The 20,080-nt window shown below is 49.2% G+C and overlaps 9 protein-coding genes across 9 annotated transcripts; 4 read left to right on the plus strand and 5 right to left on the minus strand.

The window, feature by feature from the left end:
• Positions 1–766: 766 nt before the first annotated feature.
• Positions 767–1,244, plus strand: N7519_007397 (KGG domain-containing protein; the record flags this gene model as incomplete). The annotated part of the gene is made up of 2 exons (XM_057294173.1): positions 767–1,027; positions 1,095–1,244. The coding sequence occupies 2 exons, from the start codon at positions 767–769 to the stop codon at positions 1,242–1,244; spliced, it is 411 nt and encodes a 136-aa protein (XP_057148984.1).
• Positions 1,245–1,625: 381 nt separating this feature from the next.
• N7519_007398 (putative spindle pole body associated protein SnaD) lies at positions 1,626–4,199 on the plus strand (the record flags this gene model as incomplete). Its single annotated transcript, XM_057294174.1, has 1 exon — positions 1,626–4,199. The coding sequence occupies one exon, from the start codon at positions 1,626–1,628 to the stop codon at positions 4,197–4,199; it is 2,574 nt and encodes an 857-aa protein (XP_057148985.1).
• Positions 4,200–4,699: 500 nt separating this feature from the next.
• On the minus strand, positions 4,700–6,708 carry N7519_007399 (uncharacterized protein; the record flags this gene model as incomplete). Its single annotated transcript, XM_057294175.1, has 3 exons — positions 4,700–6,137; positions 6,194–6,471; positions 6,526–6,708. The coding sequence occupies 3 exons, from the start codon at positions 6,706–6,708 to the stop codon at positions 4,700–4,702; spliced, it is 1,899 nt and encodes a 632-aa protein (XP_057148986.1).
• Positions 6,709–7,981: 1,273 nt separating this feature from the next.
• Positions 7,982–8,524, minus strand: N7519_007400 (uncharacterized protein; the record flags this gene model as incomplete). The annotated part of the gene is made up of 2 exons (XM_057294176.1): positions 7,982–8,064; positions 8,113–8,524. 2 exons carry the CDS (start codon positions 8,522–8,524, stop codon positions 7,982–7,984), a joined length of 495 nt encoding a protein of 164 aa, XP_057148987.1.
• A 423-nt stretch (positions 8,525–8,947) lies between these two features.
• Positions 8,948–11,002, minus strand: N7519_007401 (fungal specific transcription factor domain-containing protein; the record flags this gene model as incomplete). The annotated part of the gene is made up of 4 exons (XM_057294177.1): positions 8,948–9,842; positions 9,894–10,069; positions 10,125–10,498; positions 10,657–11,002. The coding sequence occupies 4 exons, from the start codon at positions 11,000–11,002 to the stop codon at positions 8,948–8,950; spliced, it is 1,791 nt and encodes a 596-aa protein (XP_057148988.1).
• Positions 11,003–11,027: 25 nt separating this feature from the next.
• On the minus strand, positions 11,028–11,356 carry N7519_007402 (uncharacterized protein; the record flags this gene model as incomplete). The annotated part of the gene is made up of 2 exons (XM_057294178.1): positions 11,028–11,192; positions 11,243–11,356. 2 exons carry the CDS (start codon positions 11,354–11,356, stop codon positions 11,028–11,030), a joined length of 279 nt encoding a protein of 92 aa, XP_057148989.1.
• A 1,180-nt stretch (positions 11,357–12,536) lies between these two features.
• On the plus strand, positions 12,537–13,126 carry N7519_007403 (CDR ABC transporter; the record flags this gene model as incomplete). Its single annotated transcript, XM_057294179.1, has 2 exons — positions 12,537–13,038; positions 13,122–13,126. The coding sequence occupies 2 exons, from the start codon at positions 12,537–12,539 to the stop codon at positions 13,124–13,126; spliced, it is 507 nt and encodes a 168-aa protein (XP_057148990.1).
• A 4,543-nt stretch (positions 13,127–17,669) lies between these two features.
• On the minus strand, positions 17,670–19,002 carry N7519_007404 (alpha/beta hydrolase; the record flags this gene model as incomplete). The annotated part of the gene is made up of 3 exons (XM_057294180.1): positions 17,670–18,279; positions 18,372–18,938; positions 18,989–19,002. 3 exons carry the CDS (start codon positions 19,000–19,002, stop codon positions 17,670–17,672), a joined length of 1,191 nt encoding a protein of 396 aa, XP_057148991.1.
• Positions 19,003–19,271: 269 nt separating this feature from the next.
• Positions 19,272–19,887, plus strand: N7519_007405 (putative L-PSP endoribonuclease family protein Brt1; the record flags this gene model as incomplete). The annotated part of the gene is made up of 2 exons (XM_057294181.1): positions 19,272–19,654; positions 19,821–19,887. 2 exons carry the CDS (start codon positions 19,272–19,274, stop codon positions 19,885–19,887), a joined length of 450 nt encoding a protein of 149 aa, XP_057148992.1.
• Positions 19,888–20,080: the final 193 nt, after the last annotated feature.

The following is a 20,080-nucleotide window of genomic DNA, read 5'->3' on the forward strand; positions in this document are numbered from 1 at the left end:
GTGGGGGGGTTCGAAATTCCTCGAGCTCCTAGCGCTCGAAGGGAATGAGCACAGAGAAGTAAATAAAGCCCCAGTGTTATCCAATGGACAAATTTCCAGATCAAAAATGGAAATAGCCGGTGAATATTACTGCAACACAAAGTAGTAGATCGGAATGAACACCTCCAGGGCTACACACGATAAACACCTGGGCACATATCCCCACTGACTAAGCTGAATGGTTGATCCATTTTTTGGGCAAGGCTACCAGCTATCTACAAGAAACTACGGTTATTAGTGGTGATCAAGTAGGCCTAAGTACTTACATTTGTGGTTTAAATTAGATATAACTTGCTAGATAGGGCATCTTCTTCTCATCCCCAGGTCGGGCCTGGATCATAGCTTCAATACCAGAACCATGGGAAACGGTCCCTATACCCATGGTGTTGGATTCGGCTCGTTGGGGAAGACTTAGGGATGACATCAAACTTGAATACCGGATTCGTGCCCCAGCAAATTGAAACGAACAACCAGGAACACAGTGTACCTCAATGTGGACTTCTTCCAGTCATACACGAATGGCATGTAGCTAGCCGACTAGCGGGGTTCAAAGGCAATGTCATAGGGAGAAGCCACCATCGCCTCCGATGAGATGATGGAGGCAAAATGGCTGTTTCTGAAGACTACATAAGTTGCGGGCCATGCCCATCAAAGCAGCCTTGTGGCGAAGCAACATCTTCTTGCGGAGCAGCGTATACTTCTGACATCAACTTCTACATTCCAGAGTATGATGGCTTTGATTAGTACTCGGTTCATGTCACGTCCACTTCTTAGACTGCTTCCATCCGGACAGTCTGTGAACGTTGGATTGTGGCATCGCTGTAGTGTCGCCACAGTACCACCGCCTGAACATCCACATCATCCCAACCCTGGGAATTTTGCGAATCGTCCACGCGAACAGCTTTCAGAAATAGGCCACAAGGGTGGAAAGAAGGGTGGAAAAGCTACCGGCGTGGGCGGATTCCATAATATGGACCCAGAGAAACAGGTGAGATTGCCCCAACATAAGCCAGTAAAGAGGACCTGCTGTTGATTGTATGAATGTGAGTAAATAGCATGCTATCGCTTCGAAAGGCGGTCGTGCTGCAGGTCGGAGAAAAGCACCAGGAAACGGGGAAACCGAGTTAGAAGCCGAACGGCGTGGCCGGTCGCATGAGCCCTCTGTGGTTCCACCTGGATTCGAAGAATGGAAGACAATGGCTTGATTTTAGAATCAATTTCATGCAAATGGCAAATAATTAATTTGAAACGAGAGCGGAATCAGAAGTAAGAAGTCAGAAGTCAAGAAGTAAAAGTCAAGAAGTACATTCATAGTAGACACACATGCCCGCTAGACCTAAAAAGGCAGTGGATAAACATTTCTGCCTCAGGCGGCCAAATACAACCCCCGTCGCGAGATTCTTCAATCTTTCATCTCTCCCCCGCAATTTGGTTATTGTTATTTCTCTATTTACTCGGTTAATATTCTTCATTTGGTAGCTCTTCAGTGCAACCTTAAGAATTGCATTTGACCTCTGCTTTGGCAGTTTTAGCCTTATCGTGTTGCCCTCATCTTTGCGCATCCGCATCCGCACGCGTGCGCAACCATGGCCAACACAGGCTATACCTCGCCGTTCCACACCTCACATGACACCATCGGGCAGTCGACGTTGGTGACGCCTCTCTTCATGCCATCCTCTCCTCCCCAACATCCTTCCAGCCCATTGGGCTCTCCGGCAACCGCGCAAACCCCTGCAACTGCCCAGACTCCTGCAACCGAGCGCGTCGCAGCGCAAAGTAGCAACCAAGGTCGCAACGAGGGTGCTGACGATGAATACCATTCCGACAATGAAATCCAACACATATCTCGACCCCACTCTCCTAGAAGCCCAACAGGTTCAGATCTCGATGCGCGTCTTGCCGATTATACCTTGGATTTTAGCAACTTCCCAAGCGGCCATTTTGCCTTGGATGGGCCTGACGATACTCTGCCTCCCTTCCACCAAGATGTAGATAAGTTATCCGATGTTGGGGGTCCGGAAGACTTTACTGCGAATATGGAGAAATACTTGATGGGGGATCCGGAAAATGGAGGGAACCATGAAGATGAGGATGAAGCGGAAGTAGACTACGGATCGGTACGACGATCTTTCCGGAAATCAAAGCAACCGGCCATCGAAGAAGAAGCCGATTCCGGCGAATACAGTGAATTCGGACCACCAGTGGATATGTCGACCCCTTCACACCTGTTACACCGGACTAGCGCTCTTCCCAAAGATTCGACTCACCTGGAAGGTATTGAAGAAAACCCTGATGATGACGAGGCTCAAGATTCTGCATCCCCTTCCGTCCGAAAATTGTCGGACGCCTCCAGTCATGCACCAGAGGAGCAGAATGAGGATCTTCACCAGCAGATTGCACAACTGCAACAAGCCTTGAAGGAACGCGATGACCAATTGCAGAAAAATCACAATCGTGTGCTTGAGGCTGTTTCTGCTGGTGAACAGATCCGCCATCTCCAGACAGAATTGCAGCGCAAGAATGCTCTCCTGGATGAGGTGAACGCCAAAGGTAGCGACGAGGCAATGCTGCGCGAGCAAGTCCAGTCGCTTCAAAAGAAAAATGAAGAGCACGAGCAGCTATTACGTCAGTCGAGCATGAATACAACGGATCTCGGCCCTCTCTTGAACCAGATTCGTGAGATGCAACAGCAGCTCCAAGACAGAGATACACAGAACTCTTTAGACAAGGAGCGGTTGGAGACAATTGCTCACCTGCGCCAGCAACTCAATATTTCCCAAGAGCAGGTGCGAAAGCGCGATGAAACTCTGGACGAGACATTCACCAAGCTTAAGGAAGTCACACGGGCCAGGGATACACAAATACAGGAGAAAAACTCGTTGATTGATCAACTCCAAGCACAGATCGACGATTACGGGCTGGAAAATGAGAAGCTCGAGTCGGAATTAGAGCGTGCGCACAATGATTATCAGGTCCTCGAGGAACGCTTTATCGACCTGGAAATTAGAAACCGTCCTCTGGAGGAGAAGAACACTACACTGGAAGCCAATCTCACCCGTGTTCAATCCCACATGGAAGCCCAGGAGAGTGCTCTCAAGGCTGCAGCAGCTGATCTTCCTATCAGTGGCCATAGCACCTACAGCGAGATTCTCGACCTGATTAAAGATTTGGGCCCAGGGAATCCAGCATCCCCACTCAGCTCACCATCGAAGGAGAAGTTCGTGGACACCCAAGGTGTGCAGCAACCGCAACAGCCAGACACGCCAAGCATCGTAGGCCTTCAGCAAGAAATCCAGGAGTTATCCGCCGCACAGAAAGCGGCAGATACCGAAGCAGCACGTCTGCGTGATCAGACAACTGAAGCCCAGACCCTGATCAAAACCATTGAATCGGAGAACTCGCGACTCTCCACTCGAGTGGGCGAGCTCACAACAGCCTTAAACAAGTGCCAGCACGATCTAATCCAATCGCAAGAACGGAACGCCGAGTCCCTCGAGACCATCGCCCGCTTGCAAGAAGACAAGATCGCTGAACCTCCAAGCCCACCACCCTCGCCCCCAACAGCGCGTGGAGCTCTCAACCCAGAGCCAAGAGGACCAGACACAGCAGCCCTGGAGGCGAACCATCAAAGCCAACTCCGCAGCCTGCAAACCGCACACTCAACGGCAGTCTCAACGCTGCGCGCCTCACACGCCGAATCAATGCGCAAAATTCGCAACCTCCTTTCCGCCGCCGAGCAACGTGAAACCGATCTACGCTCGGAACTGGCCAACCTCCGCGCTTCATCCACTACCTCCGAAACCCACCTACGCAAGAGCTTCAAATCAGAACTCAGACGTCTGGAAGACATCATCGCCGCAAAGGACGAAACCGCCGCCGCGGTCGACCAGCGCATTGCTTTGTCGGTGGACAAGCGTGAGCGCGAGTGGGAGCGACGCATCGACCTACTCCTCAAGGAACGAGACCGTATGGCCAAGGCTTTGATGATGAGCTGGGGCGAGAAAGAGCTGGGTCGGGGATCGGGTTCTTTGACTGAGAGTCATGGCAAGGAGAACCGTCGTCGTGATCGAGACCGTGATGTCGATGCCAAGAGTGGGCAGGCTTATCGCTACAAGTATGCTCAGAAGCAGAAGCCTAAGACTACGGAGGCTCGGGCTTAATGGGCTGATTTGTTCGATTTTGTGTTTCTCATGGGTTGATGTACCATATCGGGTTGCGGATTGCATTGTGTTTCCTTTGATTCGTCTTTTAGCGGCCTGGAGTACTTCCTGGAATGGAATTTGGGATCTGAAATTGCATGTCTTCGCGGTCTGTTGTGTTCTCGTCTTGAGACGAAATTTGCATCTTGTTGCTTCCGAGTGCTACGAAATGAACTTTGTACTGATCTTTCAACCTTCTCTCTTGAATGTTTAATTATGTATTGTCTATCTACTTCAATGTTGTCTTTTGTCTTCCCATTGGCAGAATCGAGTTTGGTATCAAGAGCTAACTGCAACAACACTACGAGTAACCAAATCACCCTGGTATACTGGGTACACTATCCAATAATACAAATCATATAACATTAACAAATAAACCAAGTTGAACCAAAAGGATGTCCGACCAGCAGACAAGCATCTATTAATACTCCTTCCAAACTTCCATCCATCCAAACACGGTCTCAATAAAAGCTCAAACTCGTACGATTCGCCCCACGATATTTCGTCTCATCAATAGAATTCGACGGCAACTCCGAGTAAGTGACAGATACAGGTCTCGGACCATCCACCGCACGTGGGTCCGTCGTCTCCAAGATACAGCTGAGCGGGCCATTCGCGCCGGCAGGGGTACTACTGCGCGGACGCCGCGTGCTGGGGTAGATTACTTCGACGTCGTGTCGACGCAGGATCGGCGCTGGCATGGATCGGACTGAGCCGTAGCGGCGCTGTTTTGCCCGGCGGGATGAGTAGTGTCCGTATTGGCTGCTGCCGTGGGTGTTTGGGTGGGGGTTGTACTGGCTCTGCGAGTGACGGGGGACGTGGTTTGGGTCGAAGTGGTAGGAGGAGCTGCGGACGGGGTTGTGGATGATGGGTTGTTGGGGGTGCATTTTTGGAGGGGCGTGGCGCCGGGACTGGGAGTATGCTCGTGCTTGTGGTTGCGGGGGACGTGGGATGAAGTTTGGATGGTGTGGGTGGTGGATTGAGCGGGCTGTGGGCATGGAGTTGGCTGTTTGCGAGCGGCGCACTTTTGGTGGTGGGGATGGGGTTGATGGGACTACTTCTGGGGCATCGGCGGAGTTCATTGTCATTGTTCGGGTGTGGCCTTCTTGCTGTATTGGGTTGGGGTTGGGTTGGGTGTTGGCAGGGCTTTGGGGGAGGGATGCTGAAGAGGCGTTCGGGGTGTTGCCGTTTGGGACGAGTTGGTAGGTGTTGGATTGAGGGATACCCTTGGGCATGGTGTTTGGTGTCACGACCTGCTTTTCGACATCTGATGAGGTGTTGGGGTCTGCCAGGGCCTGGATTTGAGGATCCGCTGATAATGGAAGTGACAATGGGAATGACTTTGGGAGAAGGCGCCTGAGAGAAGAGAGTGACGACTTTCCTCTCTTATGGCTGGTGTATTCCTGGGGAATGGCCGGGACTTTGGGAGCAGGCGCATCAGAGAGAAGAGCGCGTAACTCGTTGGCTGTCACAGTAGATGTGCTCGAGAGGGGATAGAACTCGCTAGCCAGGCTTTGTGATCCCGGCGAGATACGGTGTGAAGTGTCCTCTGGCGAAATTGTTGTTCCAGACATGATCTCTCCATATGTCGAACCAGGATCAGTGTTGACTCGGAGTTGAGGCCGCAGACGGGCTGGGGCAGGGTGTCGGACGCTGGGGTGGCAGTTGACTCTGTTGGCAATTGGGTCCACAGACCAGAACTCCCCGGCTCCAGTTCCGTCGTGTTGGCGGCAAAGATAGAGAATTTCGTTTTTGAGCGTTTCCTCGCTATCCCAGCTATTACCCGAGCCGATACTGCCATCTCTGGTAACTTTCTGGCGCTTGTAGATACCAAGAAGCGATACATCATATGGTCTATCGCAAAGCTCCTTTGCACAGTACATAGTGCACACAGTGACCCTGTAGAAGAATTGTCAGTTCAAATGGAGAATCCACGGAACAAAAGTGGACCATACATTGAAACCACCGACACGATCACCGAGGCTCGGTGGAAGGCACAGCTTTTACCGACTCTCCAGAAGGTTGCGTCCGTCCCTTCCGGGAGGCAGTACACCTGCTGTGCAGCGACCACGAGACCAGCTACACTGGTAGCTAACCAAAGCATAAGATCCAAGCGCAGCACATATGTGCATATATTATGAAGAATGGTTTTCTGCGTTCCAAATCCACCAATATTGTTGTATTGCCAAGCGACTAGGCTCTGGAGGCTGGCGAGCGGCACCGAGAGAAAAGACTGGATAAGAGTCAGCGAGACGGTATAATAACCAAAGGGCTAAATCAAACGTACAGCGACAAGTGCAAGTACGACACTCAAGGTCATCTCTGAGTCAACCTGGCCATTACCGTAAAGGTAGAGTACGAGCACCCATTCCAACATAGACTCGAGGAGCAGCAAGTATAGCGCAACAAATATCACAAGCTTCGTCCATGTACCCTCCTTTCGAGGTGTAGGTGAAAATCCAGATGTCATGATTGCGAAAGCTCAAGGACCAAGAGATGAACGACTCTTTTATGGTCCTCTCCAAACCGCCTGAGACTTGGAAAACGGGTAGGAAAGAATGCGAGTGTGTTGTAGGTAAAGGACAGGCGTATTGAATGCGCCGGATCCAAATCGAGCCCAGTTGCGGTCTCACTCGAAATTCATCAATTGGGCGCAAATAATAGCATACATAAGGTCGATACCAAGAGGAGTGGTGATGGACTAAAGAGGACTTTAATGAAGGGTTCTTAGCCCTGGAGCGCGTCGACGCGAATATAGCGTGGAGGGGTGGAATGTAGCAGCCGAGGGGGATGCATGGAAAGAATCCAACGCCTTGAGGAAGGCCCTCTCTGTAGAGGGTCCACGGGCACAGAAGTACCTAGGTAGTCCATCTTAGCTTAATAACTTGGAATGCTAAGCACTTGCTAGTGCCAGGGATGTATTGAGGGTTTGGTTGTTGTCAGCCTTATCCCTGTAGATTTGCCTGTACAGACGTCAGTTCGTTTCAGTTGAGAATGGAAGATTTGAAGCGCAATGAAACTTCTAAGAATTCAGTGTAATTATTTGCCCGTGCATCGAAGGGTTGTCCTTGGCCAAGATAGGATAGAGGTGATGCCCTATCTAGGAGTAAGGAGTAGATCCCTCGATGACGTGACGTGGTCAACCACAACCACCACAACCACTCCGACCACCAACACAAATTCTTTGGATCTTTCAATTAAACCTATACACTTCTTTAAATGACTCTTTTTTATTTCAATTTCGTGTTAATAGCGTCCAAGTTTATCGCTTTGGGTAATTCCCACCAATTCTGTACACACGTGATCCGAGGGGTGCACCTTGTCAGTAAGGACGAGAAATGAGCCTTGAACCTGGATTCACAAGAATTCTGACGCATTTGACACATGAATGAAGTGTGTCTGATGGTTTCAGATTATGGAATGCTCTTCCGATCTGACTGTGAACTGAGCATAGCCGTATGGTCTCTGGCGTTTGCCTTGTTGCGTTTAGAAGGTGGAAAATCAAGCGAAGAGCGTCAGATCCCTATCTTATTTCTTCTAAATTTCTACTTACTGACGATAGTTGCAGGTGAAATAGAAATGTATCATACTCCAGATACTCTGGTACGAGTTTCTACAAATGCGAATTTCTATATACAATTCAAAAGGCTGTGGGAGTACTTCCACCCTCCGAAATGAAAGGCTTTGCTATATATGTTGATGGGATACTATGTTAAGGAGCTTGAGAAACTAAATGCCCCTCCTTAGCCTCTACCCCGGAAGGCAGCAATCCCAACATTGGGGAAATATGCTGCTACCTGACCGTGCAAAGGACACCACCGGAGGGCTAATGGATGTTAGTATAACAAGATATATGGATAATGAGGTGTCTTACCCCCAGATACGATCCCAGTCGCCAGTCCTGAGGCGATACCATTTGCCGCCCCATTAAACAAGTTCACTCTTTGCCCACTCAACGTTTGATACGTTTCATGGGCCTCCTCGACCTCCCCTCGAACATTCTCGACCTCTTGCTCATATCCTTCTAGTTCAAGTGCGACCTTCTGGGGCTTTTTGCCACGTCGAGCCGTGTCCTTACAGATTTCCGCAAGTGACTCCTCCATATCACGTAGCTCTTGTTCCTTAGCTGCTAAGTCCTCGATAAACCTTTGTTCAAGTGCCTTGAGTCTCTTTCTCCAAGCTCTTTCTTCATCCTTGTGTAAATCGCGCATCGACCTCTGCAGTGCTCGCCTATCCTGCTCGGCTTTCCTCATCTGCTTTTCCAAATCCGCCTTAAGCTCCTGCATCTCAACAGCATGCTCCGTATCTTTCCGGGACACTTCACTCGATTGCCTCTTTCGGTTTTTTTAACTCCCGCTGAGCTTTGTGCAGATCTCCAGCAAGGATAATGACAGCTTTCGTCTCGCCAATCACTTTTCCCTGGTCAATACTTTCGCGTTGTAGTTCCAAGACCCCCGGAGGATGGATGTTTTTCTGATTGAAGAATAAGATGTGTCACAATGCGGCGGGCAGAAGTAATCTCTTCAAACTACCGCATTCTCCCGAGGTCTCGGGCTTCGGTCAGCTCCCGCTGTCACCGACCCCTAGTACGTCTCATTCCTTGTAGAGTTTGACTGTGATACCTTTCAGTGGTCTCTGGAGTAGTAGCTAGACTAAATATGGTACTTATTATGTAAATAGTGAGCGGCGTACTATCTTCCACTGCGTTGTTAAGAAACATAGAACCCCCTACGATCCCAACATATCTGTGAAGCCTCCTTAACTGCAGCCTCCGCCAGGGAGCGATACTCGGCACAGTCCTTTAAAAGTCCCTCGGTCCCTTCATTGGGTTTACCAAGGGCCAAGGATGACACAAATGTTTCCACTTGCATGATAAGCCCGATGTGATATGTGCGCGAGGCGTCTCGCGGATTCCGGACGATGGTCGAGGACAGTGTTTTGGATGCGAAAATAGGGTAGTAGATCATGACCCTTTTGTAGATTAGCCACAGAACAAGGAAGCAGAAGGACAAACGTATTTGAGTCTGAGTCATCACGTACCCAATCAGGGTGATGTTAAATTTCGGCATATATTTGATCAAGTTAATCGACGCTGTTGCTGCTTTTGTGCACAGTGATTCCGACGTAAACACCACTTGGTTGGGCAAAGTGTAGACACTGCTCCTTTTGAGCAGATCTATACCTAACCTTGACCCCTGAGCTGCGGTGATCCGATGGATGGCGATCATACAGTTAAAGTATGATAAATGCAAATAAAGAAGGATGGCAGCTATTGGGGACTGTGGAAACGCGGAAATCCTTCGTGGTTCGGGTCGGAACTCGGTGGGAATACTATCCTTCCACTGTTGGAGCTTTTCGTCCAACATGGCAACCGAGCCAGCCACTTCACCAAGCGGGCGATCTCCTGCTGCGACCGAGTAGAGGTGTTTGTGTACCTGGCTCTTGATTAAGGCCAGTTCACAGGTTGACCTGAATACGTTGAAGGTCTCTTGTCGGTCTGTTGTTGGCATGATCCCTATGTTATCCAGTGGAACTTCGGTTGGCAATAAGACGTCCATGTCATCGTCGCGTTGCGCTATTGGAATACCAGCACGAAGGGATATCCTAGGGGAGGTCAGTATAGAGTCGATTTGACAATACTAGCAAGTTCCCTACTCTTTGTCAAGACAGTATGCAATCCAAAAAATCCGCCTCCGTTGTTCCACTTCTTCAGGACACAAGCCAGACTCATTTTCACTTCGTTCAAGTCGAATCTGATGGCAGATGCGTACAACCGAGGAAATCAAGTAACCGCAAGGCTGGCTGCTCAATGTTCCCAATAGAAAGATAACCTATACAGAAGGTACTGTTAGTCGGATCTTCTTGCGAGGCAGCTGTTCATCTTACCACCCCTAAGAGCGCCTGGACGGCCCATATATCTGGAAACCCAAAGCAGAGGTCATTCAAAACCCCCAAGGCGTTCTTCATATACAACCAGCCGGTCTGACGGTCAATCTGTACAGGAGAGTTATTCTCTATGCGCAGCATATACCCCATCGCCAAAGCAACATTGAGGCTCGCCCAACGACCGGGTGAATTGAATATGCCTTGTAAGTTGTCGTCATCACAAAGTGATAGTAGCGATGACGGTTGGAATATGGGAACCAACGAGTTGAACTGCTGCAGATAGTCATTGACCAACGTTATAATCTCATCTTTCGGGGGCAATGGGCAGAAATGTTTGTCCGGGAATAAGCCCTCAAGCAGCCCTGGGTTCGTTCCTGGTGGAGACCTAGTGGAAGTAGAGATTCTAAGTTGCTAACGGAACCCCCTTGCGTTTTATTAGTTATCCATTTCTTCCCTTTCGGGGGATAGGGCTGAGAATCCTATACGTATCAATCAGCTTTTGACAGTAATGGGATCAGCTATGGTATCTTACCGGGGTTCGGTGCATCCGTAAAACACCTTGGAACGTAGAAGCAGGGAAGATCCTCCGGTATTACTGTGTGGATTCCATCCGGGACCGGGTTGGGCATGGTGTGATATACATTCTGTGTAGCAGCAGAGGGGTCTTGTTGAGCGTCCATGTGTATTGGTTCTGAGTCCCAAGCGCCCGTGTCATTTATTAAATCTGCATTTTCAGCCGAGCTCGATGGTGAGAATCCATCTGACTGCTCAGGTCCGTCGATAAAGGATGACCCGTTCACATCTTCACCCAGGTCAAACCCGATCTTCTGAAAATGAGCTTCCAAGCGCTGGATATTTGTCTCCAGGCGATCGATCATACTCAGGCTGTTCGATTGTTATTCATTACTGACGAAGTATAATATCGGCTGGGATGCGGTACTTCTTCAACTGCCTATGCCGCCTTGGATCAACTAGAGAACAAGGTATGTTGGCTTTGCTGCAGAACGAGCATTTGGACTGGTTGATAATCTCGCATTTTATTTTCCTGCGTCGACAAGTCTCGCATGCCTAATGATATTATCAGTGCATGAATTTATTTGTGTCTGTGGAGTCCACACTTTTCTCTTCCGCTTCCTTCTTATCGGGCGCCCATGTTCTGGCGTTGAGAGTTGAGGTAGATGTTGGCGCAATGCAGAGCCGCCGTGAGCTTGGTTGCCGAACACTCTATTCATTCTGGATGTTCACGAGTTGTAAAACCAGATATAGTTGTTCCTGGAATTAGAACTACAGGGTCGAAGTCATTGGCGTATATCAGGGAGATGCTCCATCCGAAGCAGAATGAAAAAGATACCGAAGGGTCCAGGAGGTGCCCAGGTGGACAACCTGCATATAATTATTCTGGCAACCCGTGCAAATTATGCAAATTGTGCAAATTGGGAACCTCTTAAGTCCGATACCCCCATATATTAGATGAGTCCCTCACACCTATTATTCTTAACAGTGTCTTCTCCAATAGTGTCATTATATGTATTTTTAGTGGTCTTTCCAGATTTCTGGTTATATAGAGATTTTCTCACCCTTCTCGGTTTCTAGACAGCAGAAAAGGACGGAAGGAGGCTTAGTTTGTGAAAGCGACTTTTCCATGTATAACCTTTGAACATCTCAATGTTGAGCTAACGATGGAAAAAGATCGCCCAAGAAACGCTGTCTTGTAATGAATACAGCACATGCGAACACCGTGTACGTAAATCGGATGCCGGATGTTCTTTAAACGGTAATACCGCGTATTGAGACATGCCAAGACCCCGGCCCTAACCCGACACTCAATTTCAACTTCTCGACTCTTTTTACTCCGTACGGAGTAGAGCCCTGACGGTTATAATTCGGAAAAAGAACTGGGGTATCATAAGCCCTGTTTCGGGATCCGGAAGTAGAAGAGCAAAATCCGATAGCTAGCATTCCTACGTATGTACATAGCTACGGATTTAATGATTGAGAATGCCAATATATCTCGGTATCCCGGAGGTTCTTCTATCACGGCTACATGTGTATTCACAAAAGATGATGACCCCTAACCTGGCCGGATCTGCCGGAAATCTAATTGAGACTTTCTGTTTGGATTTAGAGGTAAACTTATATATGCTGAGCTCCCAGGCTTCGGGTTTTTTGTTGTCGACTTAGGATATATATCGTTTGGTTGCCGGATTTCTCAACCTCCTATCAATCTAATATTTTGTCTTTTTATTTTTTGTCCGCCTCTTCTCTCTCAAGCAAACACCCAACAATACAGCAGTCCTGCCCAAGCCTATGTCGCCAGGGACTTGAAAAGTCGATCTCGAAACCAACTCATCACTCTAGGGGATACCCAACTGAAATCTCACTCGATCCCAGTCCATGGTCAGCCACAATTCAATGCAACTCTCGGGTGAAGACGAGATCAACATGATCCACGATCCAGAAAAGAGCGAGGATGAAGACACGGTGCAAGAGGAAGAGGAAAACAGGGAAGCACTGGTTGGTCAGCTAGCACGACAACTCACCCGTCAATCTACTCGATTCTCTGTGAACGGTACATTGGACAATCCGTTCACCAATGGAGACTCCGAATCCACTCTCAATCCCAATAGCCCCAACTTCAAGGTGCGGGACTGGATGAAGATGTTGCTGGCTATCCGGTCTCGCAACCCCGACAAGTACCCAGATCGGACCGCTGGTATTTCGTTCAAAAATCTGAACGTCCATGGATTTGGCTCTCCCACCGACTATCAAAAAGACGTCATGAACTCGGTTCTGGAGGTTGGGACTATGGTCCGCCGACTCGCCGGCCTGAAACTCCAGAAGATCCAGATCCTGCGTGATTTCGATGGTCTCGTCAAAAGTGGGGAAACATTGGTGGTCTTGGGAAAGCCAGGTAGTGGGTGTTCCACCTTACTCAAAACCATTGCTGGCGAAATGAACGGTATTGAAATGTCAGAGGATTCGGTTCTCAACTATCAGGGTAAGTGTCTTCCTACGCCATTCCATATAACTTCATTTTTTGAAGAGGTTTTGACAAATACGCAATAAATTTAGGTATCTCTGCAAAGGACATGCAGAATTCCTTCAAGGGCGAGGCAATCTACGCAGCAGAAACGGATGTCCACTTCCCCCAACTCTCCGTCGGCGATACCCTCATGTTCGCGGCGTTGGCTAGAGCTCCCCGAAACCGCCTTGAGGGCGTGGGAAACAAGCAATACGCTGAACATATGAGAGATGTGGTGATGGCCATGCTTGGACTTTCTCATACGATCAACACCCGGGTTGGAAATGACTTCATTCGCGGAGTCAGTGGAGGTGAGAGGAAACGCGTCAGTATTGCAGAGGCCACTCTCAGTCAGAGCCCGTTGCAGTGCTGGGACAATAGCACGAGAGGCTTGGATAGTGCTAATGCACTTGAGTTTTGCCGAAATCTGGCTCTTATGAGCAAATACTCGGGAACAACAGCTTGCGTCGCCATCTACCAAGCGTCACAGAACGCTTACGATGTCTTCGACAAGGTGACCTTGCTTTATGAAGGAAGGCAGATTTACTTTGGGTCAACGACGGAGGCTAGGAAGTACTTTGAAGACATGGGATATGAATGCCCGGAGCGTCAAACCACAGCAGACTTCTTGACGTCGATCACCAGCCCTTCGGAACGCGTGGTCCGGAGTGGGTTTGAAAACCGTGTTCCTCGCACTCCTGATGAATTTGCAACAGCATGGAAGAACAGCGACGCCCGTGCCAAGCTCATCCTTGAGATTGAGGAGTATGAGAGAAATTACCCTATCAAAGGTAGCTCCTACGATGCATTTATCGATGCCCGTAGGGCTATCCAGGACAAGCACCAAAGGGTCAAATCGCCATACACCATTTCGATACGGAAACAAATTTCACTCTGTGTGACCCGTGGCTTTCAGCGCCTTCGCGGAGACTACAGCCTAACGGCAACAGCTTTGATTGGGAATTTCATAATGGCTTTAATCATTGGCTCGGTGTTTGTGAATCTTCCCAAGGATACCTCCAGCTTCTACTCTCGTGGCGCTCTTCTGTTTTTTGCGGTCCTCCTGAATGCTTTTTCTAGCGCACTGGAAATACTCACTCTATATGCCCAACGTCCAATTGTTGAGAAGCAAGCCCGATACGCCTTCTACCACCCTTTCGCAGAGGCACTTGCATCGATGCTCTGCGATACACCTTACAAACTGATCAACTCATTGACCTTCAACATACCATTGTACTTTATGACCGATCTGCGTCGCGAGGCTGGGGCGTTCTTTACATTTTGGCTATTCTCGGTTATCACCACGTTCACAATGTCAATGATATTCAGAACAATTGCGGCATCTTCCAGATCCCTGTCACAGGCCTTGGTCCCAGCTGCCATTTTGATCTTGGGTATGGTTATCTACACTGGGTTCGTTATTCCCACTCGCAATATGCTCGGTTGGTCGCGCTGGATGAACTATATCAATCCCGTTGCCTACGCCTTTGAAAGTTTCATGGTGAATGAATTCCACGATCGTCATTTTGAATGTGCAGCTGTTGTTCCCTCTGGTGGTCAATACGACAGTGTCTCAATGGACCATCGCATCTGTTCAACTGTCGGTGCTCAGTCAGGGTCCACCAATGTGTCTGGATCGTTGTATCTCAGCCAGAGCTTCGGGTATCTTAAGGGACATTTGTGGAGAAATCTTGGGATTCTCTTTGGCTTCCTGATATTCTTTATGCTCACCTATCTTCTTGCCACTGAGTATATCTCCGAGAAAAAGTCTAAAGGCGAGGTCCTTCTATTCCGCCGTGGCTATCAGCCCAAACATGCCTCTAGTGATATAGAGGCACCTTCTCAATCTTCTACAGGCGTCAAAACCGACGAGTCCCCTCCCAAAGCGGCGGCCATTCAGCGACAAACTGCGATCTTCCACTGGCAGGATGTCTGTTACGACATCAAAATCAAAGGAGAGCCTAGAAGAATTTTGGACAATGTTGACGGCTGGGTCAAACCCGGGACCTGTACGGCCTTGATGGGTGTTTCCGGGGCTGGAAAAACGACATTGCTTGACGTGCTAGCAACGCGAGTTACAATGGGAGTTGTCAGTGGTGAAATGCTCGTTGACGGAAACCCCACAGATCAGTCCTTCCAGCGAAAGACCGGGTATGTCCAACAGCAGGACTTGCACTTGTCTACATCGACAGTTCGGGAAGCACTGGAATTTAGTGCTTTGCTACGTCAACCCGCCTTTGTTAGCCGGAAGGAAAAGATAGACTATGCCGACGAGGTTATCAAGCTCCTCGGTATGGAGGCGTACGCTGACGCTGTTGTCGGTGTTCCGGGCGAGGGATTGAACGTTGAACAGCGGAAGAGATTGACGATTGGTGTGGAGCTTGCCGCAAAACCCCAGCTCCTACTCTTCCTGGATGAACCTACGAGTGGCCTAGATAGTCAGACTTCTTGGTCTATTCTTGACCTTATCGACACCCTCACTAAGCACGGACAGGCGATTCTCTGCACTATCCATCAACCTTCAGCGATGTTGTTCCAACGATTCGACCGTCTTCTCTTCTTGGCGAAAGGGGGCAAAACAATCTACTTTGGTGAGATTGGCGAAAACTCGTCCACTTTGTCGAACTATTTCCAACGCAACGGGGCCCACCACCTGACCCCCGGAGAGAATCCCGCTGAATGGATGTTGGACGTTATTGGGGCAGCCCCGGGTACACACAGCGAGATTGAGTGGCCAAAGGTATGGCGGGCTAGTCCGGAGTACGCGAAGGTCAAGGAGCATCTGTCTGAGCTAAAGTCCACCTTGTCTTCAAACTCACGAGGTGATTCTTCGCCTAGTGAATTCCGTGAATTTGCCGCGCCCTTTTACGTCCAGCTATGGGAGTGTCTCCTACGTGTCTTTGCGCAATACTTTCGAACCCCGACTTATATCTGGTCGAAAGCTGCCCTTTGCATACTCACGGCGCTCTATATTGGATTCTCGTTTTTCCACGCCCAGAATTCCATCCAAGGCCTCCAGAACCAGATGTTCAGTGTATTCATGTTGATGACAATTTTTGGAAATCTGGTGCAGCAGATCATGCCAAACTTCGTTACTCAACGCTCTCTTTACGAGGTGCGAGAGCGTCCATCCAAGACATACAGTTGGAAGGCGTTTATGATATCGAATATTCTAGTGGAGTTGCCCTGGAATACACTTATGTCTGTGTTTATCTTTTTGTGTTGGTATTATCCAATTGGATTGTACAGAAATGCAGAGCCCAGCGACGCAGTGAGCGAACGAGGGGCCCTCATGTTCTTGTTGATCTGGACATTCCTATTGTTCACTTCAACCTTCGCACATATGGTGATTGCAGGGATTGAACTGGCTGAGACTGGTGGCAACATCGCGACCTTGCTGTTCTCCCTCTGTTTGATATTCTGTGGTGTTCTCTCAACCAAGGAGGCCTTACCTGGATTTTGGATCTTCATGTACCGCGTTTCGCCCTTTACCTACTTGGTCTCGGCTATGCTTTCGACGGGTGTTTCGGGCGCCGATGCAGTCTGCGAGCCAGTCGAATTTCTGAAGTTTAACCCCCCAGCCAACCAAACTTGCCAGGACTACATGAACCCTTTCATCAAAACGGTCGGGACTGGGTACCTGGAAAATCCCTTGGCTACCACCGACTGCTTGTTCTGCACGGTGAGCAAGACTGACGCATACCTGTTGCAAATCTCCAGTGATTTTGCTGACGCTTGGCGCAACTTTGGTCTGATGTGGGTATACATCGTAGCCAATATTTTCGGCGCGGTGTTTATCTACTGGCTTGCCCGTGTGCCAAAGGGGAAGAAGACCAAGTAGTACCTTGGAGAAATGTCGATGCACGGTCTGGTCCTTGGGCCTGAATATATGCACTCTGCAGCTTCGATAGACGTGTTTCTTATTTCCGTTTCTGTTCTTGTCCCTTTTTGTTCCCTTGTATAGGGTCGTCGTAATCTGTTCTTTTTTGCTTGTTCTTCTTGTTTCATTCTTCTTTCATTCTTCTTTCATTCTTTTCTTTCATTCTTTTCTTTCATTCTTTTCTTTCATTCTTTTCTTTCATTCTTTTCTTTCATTCTTTTCTTTCATTCTTTTCTTTCTTTGCTACTCCCACTAGCTTTTTGTGGCATCGGGCCACCATGCTTAACAGACCCAGGAGCCTGACAGTTTGCTGTTGTCTCTCACCTATCCCCCTCTTTCCTTTCTTCTCACTCTATTGGATGAATACAAATATAGACAGTTTTCCCATTCCACAGTTGCTATCGTAAAGTAAAGAAAGGGACAATAGAATGCAGAAGTAAGTTAACGAATAGAAGCAGTCGAAACAAACTACAAAGACGGGAAACAAACAACCCGTTAAAAACTCAGGCCACAATGGGTTCCCGAGGTATACAGGCCCAGATAGATACAGGGGTCGGGCCCTCTTGCGTTTCCTTTTCTTCGGCATGCTCGGATGAGCGGATCTAGAATCATGAGTATATTCAGAACATATATATTAGAACATTCAATCAGCCCAAAAGGCCTTTTGCAGCGCATCACACATCAAAGTGATACACCTCTTGCCCTCAGACAACGCCCCATCCATAGCCAAAAACGGATGCGGCATGCCCTTCATGACCTGCAAATCAACCGGCACACCCGCCTTGTGCAACTTCTCCGCATACTGCTCACCCTCCGTACGCAGCACATCCAGCTCGCCAACCATAACCAGTGCAGGCGGCAATTGCGAGTAATCGCCCTGCCAGAACAGCGGGCTCGACTCTGGGTTCGTGCGGTCCGCGTCGTTGGGGACATAGTGATCGCGATACCAGTACATCTTAAGTGCCGGGAGTGCGGGTGTCCGTTCGTACCGACGATATGACTCGTTGTTTTCCACTGTGGCAGTGTTGTCTGTCACGGGAACAGACAGTAGCTGGGCTCGGAAGTGAACGGGCGGTGACAGAGTCAGCGCCTTGTGTGTCATAATCGCGGCAAGGTTCCCGCCGGCGGAGGAGCCACCGGTTGCGATTTTGGATACGTCCACTGAGAGTGCGGCGGGGCCGTCGGAAATCAGCCAGAGGAGAGCTTCCCAGCAGTCATGGACTGCAGCCGGCCAGCGGTTCTCGGGTGCAAGGCTAGAAGAAAATAAGAGACATTAGATTGAAATTTCTCAAGGTCATATATGCATGGCGTGATCAGATAGTCCACGGATGATTTGGTCACTTACCGGTAGTCGACTGTGATCACAACGCAGTTGCCTCGTACGCACAGATTGGAGCACACCACGTTCTCTGTGTCAATGTTGCCCAGCACCCAGCCACCACCGTGGAAATATAGCATCACTGGCCATCCACTAGGAGGCGCCTGGCCCTTGGGAGTAAAGCAGCGGATGGGCACTGCTGGGCCCTCAGTTGCTCGTCGCTGAACGGTAATGTCTTCAGTCTTGCCCACCTCCAGCATTGGACCTGCACCAGGAATTAATACACCACTTGTCCGTGATGCTTCCACGGGCTGGAGGTGCACCTGTTGGTTATTGATGACATGCTTGTTATAGAAGGCGACATATTCCGGGTCCAACAAGTCTTTAACGGACTCGTGGAGCGGATAAGGTGGTTGAGTGACACCTGCAGTCATTTTGAAGTTACAGATGAAAAGAATAAATATGTTGTACAAGGTTCCTAAACTTTCGGGGGTGCCAGGGTCCCATTCAAATAAAAGTTCACCCCCACGCAGAAAGTGGGGAGAACCACCCAAGCAATGCGGGGGAAATACCGCTGATAAGCTGATAAGCCAACTATATGCCGGGTTTGGGCAATGATCGACAGGACTGTTGCAGTGAGACACCCCGTCGGCTCCATTATGGGGTTCTATGGACCCATGGGGGCCTCTCGTGAAGCCACTCGTGAGTCACTTCATGTTCCTCGGCTATGTGCCACCGGCCAATATAGAGCCACTTGTTACGTTTTAATATCGACCGATGTGGGATGCAGCCATAGCTCCGGATGCTGCCCGGTTGATAAAGAAGGCCTCCCCCACGCAAGGGGTGAAATTCCTGCGTCTTTTTTCATACTTCCACCTCAATTGACTTATCCCTAGCTTATATTCCATCCTTTCAGAAACTCTCACAATGTCCTCCAAGACCCCCGTCCTTACAGACAAGGCTCCCAAGCCCCTCCCCGGGATCTACTCTCAGGCTATCATCGCCAATGGCGTCGTCTACTGCTCCGGTGCTGTCCCCATGGACGCTGCCACTGGCAAGTTGATTGACGGTGATGTCAAGGCCCATACTGTACGAGACAAGTCAACCCCAATTGACCCAATTCAACCTGCTAATACCTCTGCCCTCGAACAGCACCAATGCATCAAGAACCTAACGCACATCCTCGAGGAGGCTGGCACCAACATCGACAAGGTCGTCAAGGTCAATGTGTTCCTGTCCAACATGGATGATTTCGCCGATATGAACTCCGTCTACATGCAATACTGGGGTGATGTGAAGCCCTGCCGGACGTGAGTTCTTACCCCGCTCATTAATTTCTTATCGTTGGGGTCATTTGGGGTCATATACTTCTCTCGATTCTTTTCGTACTATGCAATGTACTGATTGCGCTTACGCATGCATCTGTGCGGGTCTGCATATGTGGTTTGGTTCGTTGCTAACGGTTATACTCGGCAGGTGTGTTGCGGTCAAAACCCTCCCTCTTAACACTGATGTCGAGATTGAGTGTATTGCTGTTCTCTGAACTGCCATTCGCTTCCTTCAGTTCCATAGAGAAATTCAAGGAATGATGGTATGACTTATACTACAAACACACCTTTCAGGTCCTACCATTGAAAATAAGAGGTAAGACAACAATACTGTTATGTGAATCGTATTATCTACGCCCTTAGTTCCATCACAATCAGAAGTACTCCAAGAAACGAACACAGTGGAAG

The sequence above is a fragment of the Penicillium mononematosum genome (assembly GCF_028829835.1).
Source record: "Penicillium mononematosum strain IBT 11891 chromosome Unknown utg000003l:1.0-8172316.0:1.0-8177699.0, whole genome shotgun sequence".
NCBI lineage: Eukaryota > Fungi > Ascomycota > Eurotiomycetes > Eurotiales > Aspergillaceae > Penicillium > Penicillium mononematosum.